The following is a 14,306-nucleotide window of genomic DNA, read 5'->3' as shown; positions in this document are numbered from 1 at the left end:
GGTTACCTCGGATTACAACGGGATCTTGATCAGATGGGCTGAGAAGTGGCAGATGGAGTTTAATTTAGATAAATGTGAGGTGCTACATTTTGGGAAAGCAAATCTTAGCAGGACTTATACACTTTATGATAAGGTCCTCAGGACTGTTGCTGAACAAAGAGACCTTGGAGTGCAGGTTCATAGCTCCTTGAAAGTGGAGTCGCAGGTGAATGGGTATATGAATAGGAAAGATTTGGAGGGATATGGGCCAGGTGCTGGCAAGTGGGACTAGATTGGGTTGGGATATCTGATCAGCATGGATGGGTTGGACCAAAGGATCTGTTTCCGTGCTGTACATCTCTATGACTCTAAGTAGGCTAATGTGTGGTATTTTATCAAATACCTTCTGAAAATCCAACTATATTGCTGTACATCTCTATAACTCTATGACATAAATATTTCTTTCTTTTGTCAATGTTGACCCAATCAGACTTTGACCCTTCTGTTTGCTTTGCTGATCTAAGTCTAAATTATGTTTCTAAAGGAAACATTTCAATCCACTAGTGACGTTGTTGGAATAAGAATACAAGACAATCCCCAAAATAGTAATGGGGTGTCGTGTTTGAAGTGATGACCTTCAATTCTGGACTCTGAAGAGTTTTCATTTTATTTTCTCCCTACTCAAACCAGGCCATAAAGACATGTTTTCTGTCATTGATTTATGTAAGATGGTACCTCTGCTGCTTGCAAAAGTAAATTTTGTCAAGAAAGTAGCTGAAAATGATGCTGTTGTCTCTGTGTCTATTTGTCTAACTTGTTGATTTGACAGAGGCAAATAAAAATTAATAACAAAATGTGGCCAGAGGCAGTTCAGGATCTGGTTATTTGATTGCCTCTTAAGGTGCAATTTGTTTTAAACTCTGGAGTAATCTAAGGCCCCCCCAGACTTGGCAAGTGAGAGATGATAACCAATATGTGACAGTTCTAATTAGCTTTTCCTTGGTCGTGAGTACATCGTAAACAGTAACAAGGCCTCCGAAGACTGCTTTCTGCTACAAAGAACAATTGCTGTATTTCCTAATTAACTCCGTTCGGTCATCACTTGTGTCAATTTCTAAATTTGCTATTATAAACCTGTCTATAGATATACTTTCAAATGAATGGCAGTCGAATACATCCAATATCATAACTACGTTTCAGCAAATGCTGAGTAAAATGATGCCCTTCTACATTATTTTTCCAATATTTACCCTCTCTCATTTCCTTCCTGACCTTTTGCAGAGACTTGTCTTTAGTTGGGGCATGGATTTACCATTTGCGTATTTTATGTACGCCATCTGTGTTTTTTTTCCACAAAGCTATTTAGTTTTGCCATCCACCTATGCACTTCTGTGGACATCTGAAAAGTTAAAGCCCAGTAGCATTTTACACAAGCATCAGAATGTTTAGTAAAAGGCTAAGAGGAGGGAGGTGGTTGCAAGGGGAAGGATTTTTTTGTCAGGTTTTTGTAAACTGTGAATCATCTCTCCTTAGTTCTTATTGAGCAGAATTAATTTACATTTCTCCTTCTCCAGATTCTTTTGCTGCTACACAATTATTTTTCTGCACTGCAATCTCCCCAAATGTTAAATTTGAACTGGGATGTGCATCCATCATTCCTTTTCAATATCATACTTCCATAGTAAGAGTGGGTTTGCTAAAAATATAATGGCAACATTTTGAAAGGACATGTTGATGTGCGCAAGCGTAAGGGGCTGAATATCGTCATTGTAAGTCCATTGCTTCATCATGTTTAATTTGACTGGCGCCAATGTCCTTAATCACTTTGACACATTCTATTTTCTGAAGAAGGCAGATAAAAAAATGAAAGCAATACCTGTCAATCTTCAGGATGTATGAATACATTAAAGAATTGCAATTCTCATGACTAAGAAAAATAGGAAACTGCTGAAATCATGTACTCCTTTGTATTTTGAAACATGAAGGCAATTCCAAAACACTATAAAACATGAAATTCCAATGCTATACAGTGGCTAAAGGGAGGTCCTTTAACATTTTATATCACCATCAGTGACACCATTTCAAACATATGTCATGGCTGCACCACTAAAAACTTAAAGGTTTCAAGTCTCAAGTTAACAATCTAAAGAAGGTGAGCAGTAATAACATTTCTGTTGAAATAGGAGGAGAACAGAAGATAGAATCCTACATGTGTCCATATTATCTATTTTCTACCAGTCAGTGGATATCCAGGAAAAGCTGTGGGTTCTGAGAGGTTTTTTTAGGCAATAAAGTTAATGTCAATGAGGTCACAAATCGCCTCATTGCTTTCCAAGCTGATTTGTTTTTTTATAACTTGCTGAGCAGTATTTTTTAGTTTTTGAAAGAGAAATGTTGGCTTTATGTAATATGTTGAAGATTTACAGTTATTGCTTTCATTTGTTTATCTACCTTCAGAAAATAAAATGTGCCAAAGTGATGTCACAGAGTCGAGGCTGAGGAAATGAGGCTTTTGAAAGAGGCAGGAGAAAGCAAGAAGTTCAGAAAATCATTAGTTGCTCACCAATATGTTTATGCCCAGTGTGTTAAAAGCGTTACTTACAGGAGTAAAGATTTCTAACTTCACCACCTGGGTGTTGATCACCCATCCTTTATAAGCTTTCAGTAACAGTGGCCCACATAATGTTGAAGAAGATTTGTAGCTCAGGTTGTAAGTTTGTTCACTGAGCTGGTAGATTTGTTCTCAAGTGTTCTGTCACCGTGCCATGTAACATCATCAGTGAGCCTCCAATGAAGCGCTGGTGTTCTGTCCCGCTTGCGATTTGTGTGTCTTGGTCTAATGTGGTGGGTGATATCATTACTGGTAGTTTTTTCTGAGAGGATAGTAAATGGGATGCAAATCGATGTTTCTTAATGGACTACCAGTTTGAATGTCAGGCTTCTAGGAATTCCCTGTGTGTCTTTGTTAAGCCTGTCGTAGGATGGATGTATTGTCCCAGTTGAAGTGGTGACCCTCTTTGTCTGTGTGTCTGGATATTAGAGATAGTTGGTCATGTCTTTTGGTGGCTATTTGGTGCTCATGTATCCTGGTGGTTAGTTTCCTGCCCGTCTGTCCAATGTAATGTTTATTGCTGTCCTTGCAGGGAATTTTGTAGGTGATGTTCATTCTGCTGGTTGTTGGGACAGGGTCCTTGAAATTCATCAGAAGCTGTTTCAGTGTGGTGGTAGGTTTGTGGGCTACCATGATACCTCAGGGTCGGGGCAGTCTGGTCGTCAACTCCGAGATGTCTTTAATGTTTGGCAGGGTGGCTAGAGTCTCTGGGTGTGTTATATCTTCTTGTTTAGGTCTGTTGTGTAGCAGTCAGCGAACTATACTTATCAGGTACCCATTGTTCCTGAATGCGTTGTATAGGTGTTTTGCCTTGGCTTCTGTGCTGCAGTGTGGTTTGGCTCATTTCAATAATGTCCTAATGCAGCTCTGTTTCTGGATGTTGAGATGATTGCTCCTGTAGTTGAGTATCTGGTCAGTGTGTGTGGCTTTCCTGTAAATGCTGGTCTGCAGCTCTCCATTGGCTTTTCGTTTTACTAGGAAAGTGAATATATTGTTGTACTCTTCCTCTTTGGTAAACTTTATACCCCTAAAAATGTTGTTTATGTGTTTGTGGGTTTCTTTCAATTTGTTGTGTTTCGTGATAACAAAGATGTCATCCATACAGCGGACTCGAAGCTTGGGCTGGATCATGGGAAGGGCTGTTCGTTCTAACATCTGCATAACTGCTTCTGCTCAGAATCCAGATCTTGGTGATCCCACAGGTGTCCCATTGATTTGTTTGTAGATCTTATCATTGAAGGTGAAGTGGTTGTGAGGCACAGGTCTATTGCCACCTGTTGATAGGTGTCAGTACCTGCGAGTAGTGTGTTTGCTTTTTCAATGTATTGTCTTCTGTTCAGGATGACGGTCATGCGCCCTTTGTCTGCTTGTAGGATTACGATATTTCTGTCTTTTCTGATATTCCAGGGATTTCCTTACTCGTGTGTTGAGGGTTTTCCCTTCTTCCTTTCTGTTGGTGCTACGATCTGTCTGATGGCCTGCTGGATTCTTCTGTAAGTCTGTTCTCTTTCCAGGGGGATTCCAGTACCACGAGGAAGTCCTTTTTGTACTGCGTCCCTGTGGTTGAAGTTCATCCCTCATACTAGGATGGCTTTTACCGTGTCTGTATGCAAACACACAACTCGCAGATACTGACACCTACCAAAGGATGGTGATGGACCCAACTCCACAGCTAGAAAACTGCATTATGGCAGTCCTGAGGAACCTTAACAAGACAAGTGAAATTAACTATGTAGATCTCCAAAGGATGAAACCTGAAGGATCCAACACATCCCGTTTCTATGGATTACCAAAAGTATATCAACAAGAGGCCCCCCTCAGACCCATAGTCTCACTTCCCAGTATACTGACATACAGACTAGCAAAGGAACTGCAATGCAAACTGAAACACCTAGTAGAAGACTCAAGCCAATCCATCCACTCCACCCAGGAATTCCTTAACATCATCAAAGACATCAAGATAGAGGACAACAAAGCCATAATTTCCTTTGTGATGGCCCTATTCACATCAATAAACATCACCCAAGCCAGAGAAACACTAGCCTCACTGCTAGATGAACCAAGGACACAGACCTCTGACGGCACTAACTCCATCAGCAAAGGTGGCATCCCCAAACTAGTAAACCTGTGCCTCACAACCCACTTCAATGACAAGATGTATAAACAAATCAAAGGGGCACCTCTGGGATCGCCAATATCAGGATGTTTAGCAGAAGCAGTTATGCAGAGGTTAGAACAAACAGCCCTTCCCACGATTCAGCCCAAGTTTTAGATCAGCTATGCGGATGACACCTTTGTCATCACGAAATGCAACAAATTAGAAGAAACCCGCAAACACATAAACAACATCCTTACTGATATAAAGTTCACCAAAGAGGAAGAGAACAACAACAGACTCCCCTACTTAGATGTCACAGTAGAACAAAAAAACCAATGGAGAGCTGCAGACCAGCATTTACAGAAAAGCCACACACACTGACCAGATACCTAACTACAGGAGCAATCGTCCCAGCAACCACAAATGGAGCTACATAAGGACATTATTTAAATGAGCCGCAACACACTGCAGCACCAAGGAACTACAAGAAGCCAAGGAAAACCACTTGTACAATGGGTACCCGATTAGTGCAATCCACCCATTCCTACACAGCAGACCTAAGCAGGAAGACACAACTAGCCGGAGACTCTAGCCACCTTGCCAAACATTAAAGACATCTCGGAGATGACGACCAGACTGCTCTGGCCCCGAAGCATCGTGTTAGCCCACAAACCCACCACACTGAAATAGCTCTTGATGAATTTCAAGGACCCTGCTTCAACAACCAGCAGAATGAACATCACATACAAAATTCCCTGCAAGGACTGCAACAAACATTACATTGGACAGACGGGCAGGAAACTAGCCACCAGGATACATGAGCACAAAATAGCCACCAAAAGACCTGACCAACCATCACTAATATCCATACACACAGATAAAGAGGGACACCGGTTTGACTGGGACAACAGAACCATCCTGGGACAGGCTAAAGAAAGACACACGAATTTATAGAAGCCTGGCATTCAAACTGGAAGTCCATTAACAAACATATCAATTTGCACCCTTTGCCAACTCTCAGAAAAACAACCAGAAGTGATATCACCCATCACAATAGACCAAGACACACGAGTAACAAGTGGGACAGAACGCCAGCACTTCATCAGAGGCTCATTGATGATGTTATAGAGTCATAGAAATATACAGCACAGAAACAGACCCTTCGGTCCAACTTGTCCATGCTGAACAGATATCCCAATCCAATCTAGTCTCACCTGCCGGCACCCGGCCCATATCCAACCAAACCCTTCCTATTCATGTATCCATCCAGATGCCTTTTAATTTTGCAATTGTACTAGCCTCTACCACTTCCACTGGCAGCTCATTCTACACATGTATCACCCTCTGAGTGAAAAGGTTGCCCCTTAGGTATCTTTTATGTCTTTCTCCTCTCACCCTAAGCCTATGCCCTCTAGTTCTGGACTCCCACAACCCAGGGAAAATACCTTGTCTATTTATCCTATCCATGCCCCTCATGAATTTATAAACCTTTTGGAATAGGATGGCTGTGTAAAAAAAGTGCTCCAGAGAAAGCAGGGACATAGAGCGAACTAGGTTATCTTAGAATGAAGAGTTAATGTTAGTCCCAGACCAGAAAAGTTGAAATAAAACATACATTTAAACAAATGTATGTTAGCTCCATGAATAAGGCATTAGCAATTTCAATCTAAACATTGCAGTCACAAGTGACTTAAACCTTGAGGTATTAGATCCAGGGATGGTGGTGTGAGCAATACATGAATTGAGTTTTGGATACTGTAGGAGTGTGTTTTGGTACTATTCAAAAGCTGTTTTGTTTGTTTTCAATTTATAAAGGAATATTTTTGGATTGTAGTTTAAAAATCTTTGGACTTGATGACATGGTGGCACAGTGGTTAGTACTGCAGCCTCTCAGTGCCAGGGACTCTCATTTGGTTCCAACCTTGGGTGACTGTCTGTCTGGAGTTTACACATTCTCCCTGTGTCTGCATGGGTTTCTGCCAGGTGGTCCGGTTTCATCCTGTAGACCAAAGATGTGCAGGTTAATTAATTTGATTAGATTTGATTAATTAGATTAGATTACTTACAGTTTGGAAACAGGCCCTTCGGCCCAACAAGTCCACACCGACCTGCGGAAGCGCAACCCACCCAGACCCATTCCCCGAAATTTACTCCTTCACCATTAATTAATTTAACTTGGCCAATTCACCTAACTTGCACATCTTTGGACTGTGGGAGGAAACCGGAGCACCCGGAAGAAACCCACGGAGACACGGGGAGAACATGCAAACTTCACACAGAGTCGCCTGAGGCGGGAATTGAACCCGGGTCTCTGGCGCTGTGAGGCAACAGTGCTAACCACTGTGCCACCGTGCTGCCCACAAATTTGCCATGCTAAATTGCCCTGTTGTGTCCACAGATATGTAGATTAAGTGGAATAGCCATAGTTAATGAGAGCTTAGAAGGATAGGGTGGGGAGTGGGTTTGGGTGGGATGCTCTGAAGGTTTGGTATAGACTGGATGAGCTGAATGGCCTCTATCTGCAATTTAGGGATTCTATGAATCTATAATTCTATTTGGCTTATTCCATTTCATCTTCATTTCTTTTCTAATAAACATTATATTATTCTTAAAGCAAAAACTCGAGCTTTGGTCGCTTATGTTTCAGTGAGTAGCCATTTCTTTAAACCAAAGCATAATCTATTAAGCCAGGTTCCTGTGCAGGATCTGACATCAGCTGAGATAACAGCACTGTACTCAATAAAGATATTTAACGTCAGTCAATGTGGAGTCAGAGTTGAACAGTTTAACATAAAAAATACAACAACAATCGCTTATCGTTTTAAGATGTAATGGTTAATTTGCTTATGAAGAGTTAAAATTGAATTTTATTGTGTTTTTTGACTCTTGAGCTGCCACTTAAGCCTTTTCTCATTGTCTGCTGTTTTAATGCAGCAGCTGTGCTATAGCTTGCAATTCTGCATTCTGAGGCAGAAGAAATTGAGTTCAGAATTAATTCTAGAAATTTGAGAGTAATAATTTAGGGCCAACACTCCTATGTGGATTGTGGCATTGCTGCAAAAATGGTAGTGCTGTCTTTTGAATAGAACTTAACTGAAGTCCAGACTGCCACCTCAGATAGACTTTAATACCTCAAGGCCCTGTTTCTAAGAGGAGCAATGATATCATTTCTGATGCCCTGGCCAATATCCATCCTTCATTGAATATGATAAAAAATAAATTATTTGGACATAATTGCATTGCTATTTATGTGAGCTTGCTGCTGCATTCTTTACATAACAAGAACGACAAAATTATTTTGCTGTCTGTAAAGCATTTCAAGATGCTTCAATGCTGTGAAAGACAGCCTATGAAAATATTTTTAAACATGTATTTTGTTTTCTACATTGTTTTTGTGGGCTTCATGGGCTACAAATTCATGCGATAAACCTAGGCAGATAACTTGCAAGTTTCCTGGTCAATACTGCTCTTGATTGACCAGATTTAGTGCAAAAGTAGCTTGTGCAACTTCAGTCTTTATTTTCTTTTAATCCCTCCCCATTGAGACGCAACGTAGGAAATTGATCACTTCTCCCTTAATGATAAAGCACTTCCATGTCCTAATTTCTTTAGATTGCTAGGATGTTTTGTGCTGGAGTGAATTTGGTATTGAGATTTTCCTGTCTGTTACAGCCAGATATTGTGATGCGAGTTCTTGTTTATTTAGCCATTTTAATCGTCTGGCTCTATTAAATTGATTTTGTTTTTTTTTACAGATGTGTCGAATTCATAGCTAAGGAAGGACGCAGCCTAAAGGAGCTTTACCTTGTGTCCTGTAAAATTACAGATTACGGTGTGTATTTCTGCTGCTTTTTATCATTGCTGCCTTTGCAATGTGCTTATGTCTACAAATCTGAGATTATAAGGACATTTAATGTACAGGGGGTTGAGCTCTCTCAAAAGTAGTATGGGATATCTTTTCCCAAGGAAGAATTTTAAAAATCTTCAGAATATTCAGTCATTTTATGTTCCATTTGGACTACATGGTAACTGGTACAAATTTACCGAAGTCCGGGATATTGAATGTGAACAAATTTAAATCATAGTAAAAGATTTAACACACTTAAAAAAGACATATTTCCTTCTCAAATAAAAGAAAATGGAATTTTGTTAAGCTCTTTGAAGATCCTTACATATCTTTTCAAAGAACTTCGCAAAGTTCTTTTTCTATACTGCTATGTAACCAAATAAGGATGTATCGCACAGCAAATTGTTGACAATTACTTTAAAATTAAACTCAAGATCAACATTTGACTTGCTGGGGTAATTGTACAATGGGCTTTACTTGCAGCCAGCGCCCTATAGAAACCCTGCTTCATGTTACCCACGTTTTTAATCCAACTGATTTGTAATGTTATCTTGAAAGTATTACCCTTAACAATGGATTATTTATAAAGTGAACTCTGTGTAGGTATTTAGGTATTATTGGCCTATTTAACTGTTAATGTATTTTAGTTTGTTGTGTAGCCAAATTATTTCTGCAAGAGTCTGAGCTGAGGATGATTTCTGTCAGTGTCTTGTTAATGAGTGGTTAGTACGAGCATAATCACAACCAGTTGTTGGTCAAACATTGCTCAAAGCTAAAGCTCGGGCATAAGTTCAGAATGTATTACTGAGACTGGGTGCCAGATTTTCATCACGGAGATGAGAAATGTGACTTGGAAATTTTTCCAACATTGTGATCTAGTAGGGCCAATCAGCAATATTTTCATCAGAGAGATGTGGGAAAAGCCTGCTGTCCAAAGCTTAAAAAGAGATAGAAAGGTTAAAGGTGACGGAGACATTGGACCAATTCTGCAGATCAGTGTAAAGCTCCCCCCCCCCCATCCTCCCTTCACCTCTCCTTACCCTTAAACACATCAACCCTTTCACCCCCTTCACCCATTTTCATGACGCTCCTTCATCTCCCAACACAATCAATCCCTCTTTCACATTCTCCTTAAACACTTATAACCATAATACTCACCAGTGTCCAAGTTAGAATAGAATTCAGAAGTTATAAAATAAGATGTTGTAGCTTTTGAAAAGCAATCAAAATAAACATCATTTGAATAGATAATTGAAAAGCAGTAGCCTCATAGAAGCTCATGTATCTGTCAAAATAGACGAGCTCATACACTCGAGGACAGCTTTGCGAACAGATGCTGCAGAACGTATGAGTGACTTTGAAGACCGACAAAAGCTCAGGCACCTGTAAAAGCTTTCAAACCTCCAAACAGATGGCTAAGCTGGTCTGTAATGAAGAAGTGTATCTGTGGGAAAAGTTCCATCTATCACTCATTGGGCAACAGTTACCATATTGTACAATGCAAAATAATAAGTTGAAGTTTAATTCCTATGCTTCTGAAAACTTTTACAGTATTTCAGTGAAAGCTGATAGCTTGCCAATTGTCAGAAGTAAAAACAATGACTGCAGATGCTGGAAACCAGATTCTGGATTAGTGGTGCTGGAAGAGCACAGCAGTTCAGGCAGCAACCAAGGAGCTTCGAAATCAATGTTTCGGGCAAAAGCCTGATGAAGGGCTTTTGCCTGAAACGTTGATTTCGAAGCTCCTTGAATGTTGCCTGAACTGCTGTGCTCTTCCAGCACCACTAATCCAGAAATTGTCAGAAGTACCAACCTGGCAATTATCTTATTTAACAGTATCTTATCTTTTCAAGTCCTAACAATGTCACCACTCACTTCAGTTAATACAGATATAACAGAGGTGTTAAAACTCAGGAAGAGTAGATTGATTCCTTGCCTTGTCAAGAGTGTGGTGCTGGAAAAGCACAGCAGGTCAGGCAGTATCCGAGGACCAGGAAAATCAATGTTTTGGGCAAAAGCCCTTCATCAGAATTCCTGATTAATCAGCACTAATGGCACGCCCAAAGTGATTTCAGTGGCAGGCCAGAATTGATGACATCTGTGAATATTTTTTTCTTGAATTAATAGTTTCTTTTCCAAAATACTTTGAAGATAACGTTCCATAGAGTTTTATTTCTTTCTTGTGGGTGTGATCTTTCAAGAAAGGTAGTTGAACATATTTATACATTTTAAACCTTTTATTGATAATCTTTGTTTGAGGAATTTAAAGCTGGTTGAATTCTCTTTCTGGAGACAGTGGTATAGATTTAGACTTCTCATATAAGAACCCTTCCCTTGTGATGTTCAGGTCTTCCGATGAATTTACAGCTATCAAAGTTTGAGGAGAGGTGTTTTATAGAAAGAGAGAGGACAAAGGCTATTGCTCCAAAAGCATGCTGTTTCTGACATTCTCTGTTCAAAACCAATAAGCTGTGTTTTCTGACACCCAAAAGCATACATAGTAGTAGCTAAATCGCTGAATTCAATTAAAATAAGGAATGCTAAAAACATATCGAACACGTAAAAAACGTCAGAAAAATTTGTTTAGTCACCTAGTCACATTTAGACTCTTATTTCAGTCTGTGGTTTGCCTCCAAGAAAATTGCAGAAGTTTTAATATGAAAAATGGTTTGAGCAACTTCTAAACTTCAGAGTATTGGTTGCTACTCCACCCCCATCCTCGCTCATCCGAAAGTATCTGGTGGCTGAAATATAGTGAGACTTTCGGACTTGCAACATTGCTGCCATTTTTTTGGCCATGCTATACTGTGCACTCCCAAATCAGATAAACTGTGACTAAGTTGCACCATTTTTAAAACACCGGAACTGGTTAGCTTTAGATTAATAATTTGTATAGACACACTGGCTTTCAACTGAATAGATTGCATTTCCATTGATTTTGGACCAGACATGCTCCAGTCCTGGTATAGCTACATTATGAGAAAAACACCACAGTATGGAAGGAGGCCATTTGGCTTGTTGTAATGCTACAAAAAGTTTTTTCCATCCTCCCCTTTTCTCCTTGTCTCACCACTCTTCCCTTTCTTTTTTCTCTTCGCTTATTTATACACAGACTTTAGAAAAACCTCAATTATTATAACTTTTTTAAAATGCCATGTACAGAAGTTATTTTAAATTAAATGCATTTATCTTTTCTTCATAATTTTTCATATTTGCAACTGCTCCCTGGTGGATAAGGTGTGTTTGATCAGGTCTTGCACACTTCCTGTATAGAAAAGCTGCTTAGAGTGCTAATCTATGATGATGGTTTAACAACTGATAGGAACATGTAAATAGGAGAAGTTCATTTCGGTCCTTGAGCCTGTTCACCATTCATGAGATCATGGCTAATTTGTGGCTCTTGTCTATACATCCCATAATACCTTTGTATGAGCAAAAACTAACTGATATTAAAAATAATAAATATCACTTTTCTGTGGAAGAGAAATACAAATGTATACCATTCTGAGAGTGCAAATTGTGTCCTAGCTATACTGTTGAAAGGCCTTTCTAACTTTAGAATGTGTTTCCTTGACCTAGGTACCCATCTACCAGAAATAATTTTCCTATGTCATTTCTATCAGATTTTATATATTTTTATCATTATTGATTCATAAGATGTGGCTGCTTTGACTAGGTCAGCATTTATTACCCAGGCCTAACTGCCTTGATGTTGCTGAGCTGCCACCTTGAATTCTTACAAACTTTGGCAATGAAGATGCATCAGAAATGTGGTTAGGACGGGAATTCCAGAATTTTGACCCAGGTCTCATTACATCATGAAAACTTGAACAAATCATCCCTTAACATTCTAAATTCTGGGCAATTCAAACCTGATGTGTATAATCTTGCCTCATGATTTATCAATTAGTGTCCGGGTTTCATTTTAGTCAATCTACACTGAAAATTCTCCAAGCCCAATACATTCTTCCTATCGTGTGGAGTGCAGAAATCTACAGTCACCAGATACACATTTTTATAGCTGTGTCACAATTTTTACCCATTGTATTCAATTCCTCTATATATGAAGACCAACTTCAGCTAATGCCAGAGATGTGGTGTGCCTTTGACCTTAGGCAGATTATTCCAGTTAGCAATTTTGCTAAGTACTGATAAAACACTTCCAAGCTGCAATTCAACCAGTCTGGAATTCAAGCACAGTGCCACCACCTGGTGGAAAGGTTTCTACCAAATAGCCTTAAAAAGAAACTTACAGTTGTTAAACTGATACATAGCTAATCTATACACAAGAAGGACCTAATACCAAGGTTCTCATCAGCCTGGCCCTGCGAGTGTCATTCTTTGCTGTCTAGGTCTGTCATCATTGTTACTGAATATCAGAGGTTATACTTCAGGTGCCTGTAGCCTTATGATTATTAACTTTCCTTCCTTCAGATTCCTATTGAAGGTTCACTGTTATAGCATTTCTCTTGAAATAGTTTTTTTTCCAAAAAGTTGGTTGGTATTATAATCTTGTGTGTCTACTACTGAAAGAAAAATATGTTTTGTGTAAGCTTTTCATCTTGCGTTTATAAGGACAATTTGCAAAATGTATCAATGTAAAAGAAAATAGCATTTATACAAGTGTGAGAGGAAAGTATAGGTTGTATGGCAGGTGGACTCCAGTCGAGGCATTGCCATGAATGTCTCTACCCATTAGAGTTCACTTACCAGTCAATCAGTACTCTCCTCTCATATAGTAAAAATTTTGTTTTGTAATTACTTTGCTATTTCTTGCAAATTGACCTGAGTGCAAGATGAAAAGCCTTAACAAAGTGTCTTTTTTTTTCTCCAATCCATTTTTAAAAACAAAACATATGCTTCCAAGTATTACACTGATTTCTCAGTTGGTTTTTACCTTAATAAGTAATGCCCCTGAACCTTGCTGTCAGTACTTCATAGCCAATGCATATGTCCATCTCCTCAGCATTTCCGGGATCCTGATTTTCTCAGGCCCATTTAAATTTCCCTGTTTATTACATTCAATGATATGTCCATCTAATAAAGTCCTTCCTGTTACTTTTGATACAATATTATCACATGGACAATTATATTACTAATTATTTTAAATCAACCTGTTCAGATATATAAACACTTCTGGGACATGAACCCCGACCTTCTGGTCTAGAAGTAGAGATAGGACCTCGGCCCCACAAGAATCCATTAATAAAGTCATTAAGGTCCAGAGACAAATACAGAAATTGCTGGAAAAGGTCAGCAGTTTTGGCAGCATTTGTGGAGAGAAATCAGAGTTAACATTTCAGGTCCAGTGACCCTTTGTCAGTTCTGAAAAGTTAGCTCTGACTTCTCTACTCAGATGCTGCCAGACTTGCTGAGCTTTTACAGCAATTTCTGCTTTTGTTTCTGATTTCCAGCATCAGCTTGATGAGTTTGTTCAGTTTTTAAGATTCATAATTCTGCTTGTTTGCTGTTAGTCAGCAGTTATTGTTTCGAAGAATTACAATGCAGCTTATTTGAACCACGTGTTTACATGGAAATTACTGAAGACCAACGAAAGCAGCATAAACTTTTAACTGATTTCGTTTGATACCTTTGGAGTGTGTATTCTTCCTTCTGACAGCACTCTATAACCAGTAGTAGCCCAGTGGGAGGTCAAAACTCATTTTACTTGTCTTTCAAGATTTGAAAATATAGTACATTTAAAAGATTGTTTTTATATTTCTTTAATATGGCAGATTTTGACTTGTCTTTTTGAGTTGCACATGGTGGCA

General features: G+C 39.2%; 1 protein-coding gene across 6 annotated transcripts in view; it reads left to right on the top strand.

Moving 5' to 3' along the window:
* The window catches only part of fbxl17 (F-box and leucine-rich repeat protein 17), a 782,194-nt gene that overhangs the window by 572,251 nt on the left and 195,637 nt on the right, over positions 1 to 14,306 (top strand). For all 6 annotated transcript variants that reach the window (XM_072583628.1, XM_072583627.1, XM_072583631.1 and 3 more), the window contains exon 9: positions 8,444 to 8,520. In XM_072583628.1, coding sequence (XP_072439729.1) covers positions 8,444 to 8,520 — 77 coding nt within the window. The remainder of the gene's footprint in view (positions 1 to 8,443; positions 8,521 to 14,306) is intronic.

This window comes from Chiloscyllium punctatum, chromosome 2 (assembly GCF_047496795.1).
Source record: "Chiloscyllium punctatum isolate Juve2018m chromosome 2, sChiPun1.3, whole genome shotgun sequence".
Classification (NCBI taxonomy): domain Eukaryota; kingdom Metazoa; phylum Chordata; class Chondrichthyes; order Orectolobiformes; family Hemiscylliidae; genus Chiloscyllium; species Chiloscyllium punctatum.
The sequence above is the reverse complement of the archived record's forward strand: the minus strand, read 5'-3'. Positions and strand labels throughout refer to the sequence as shown.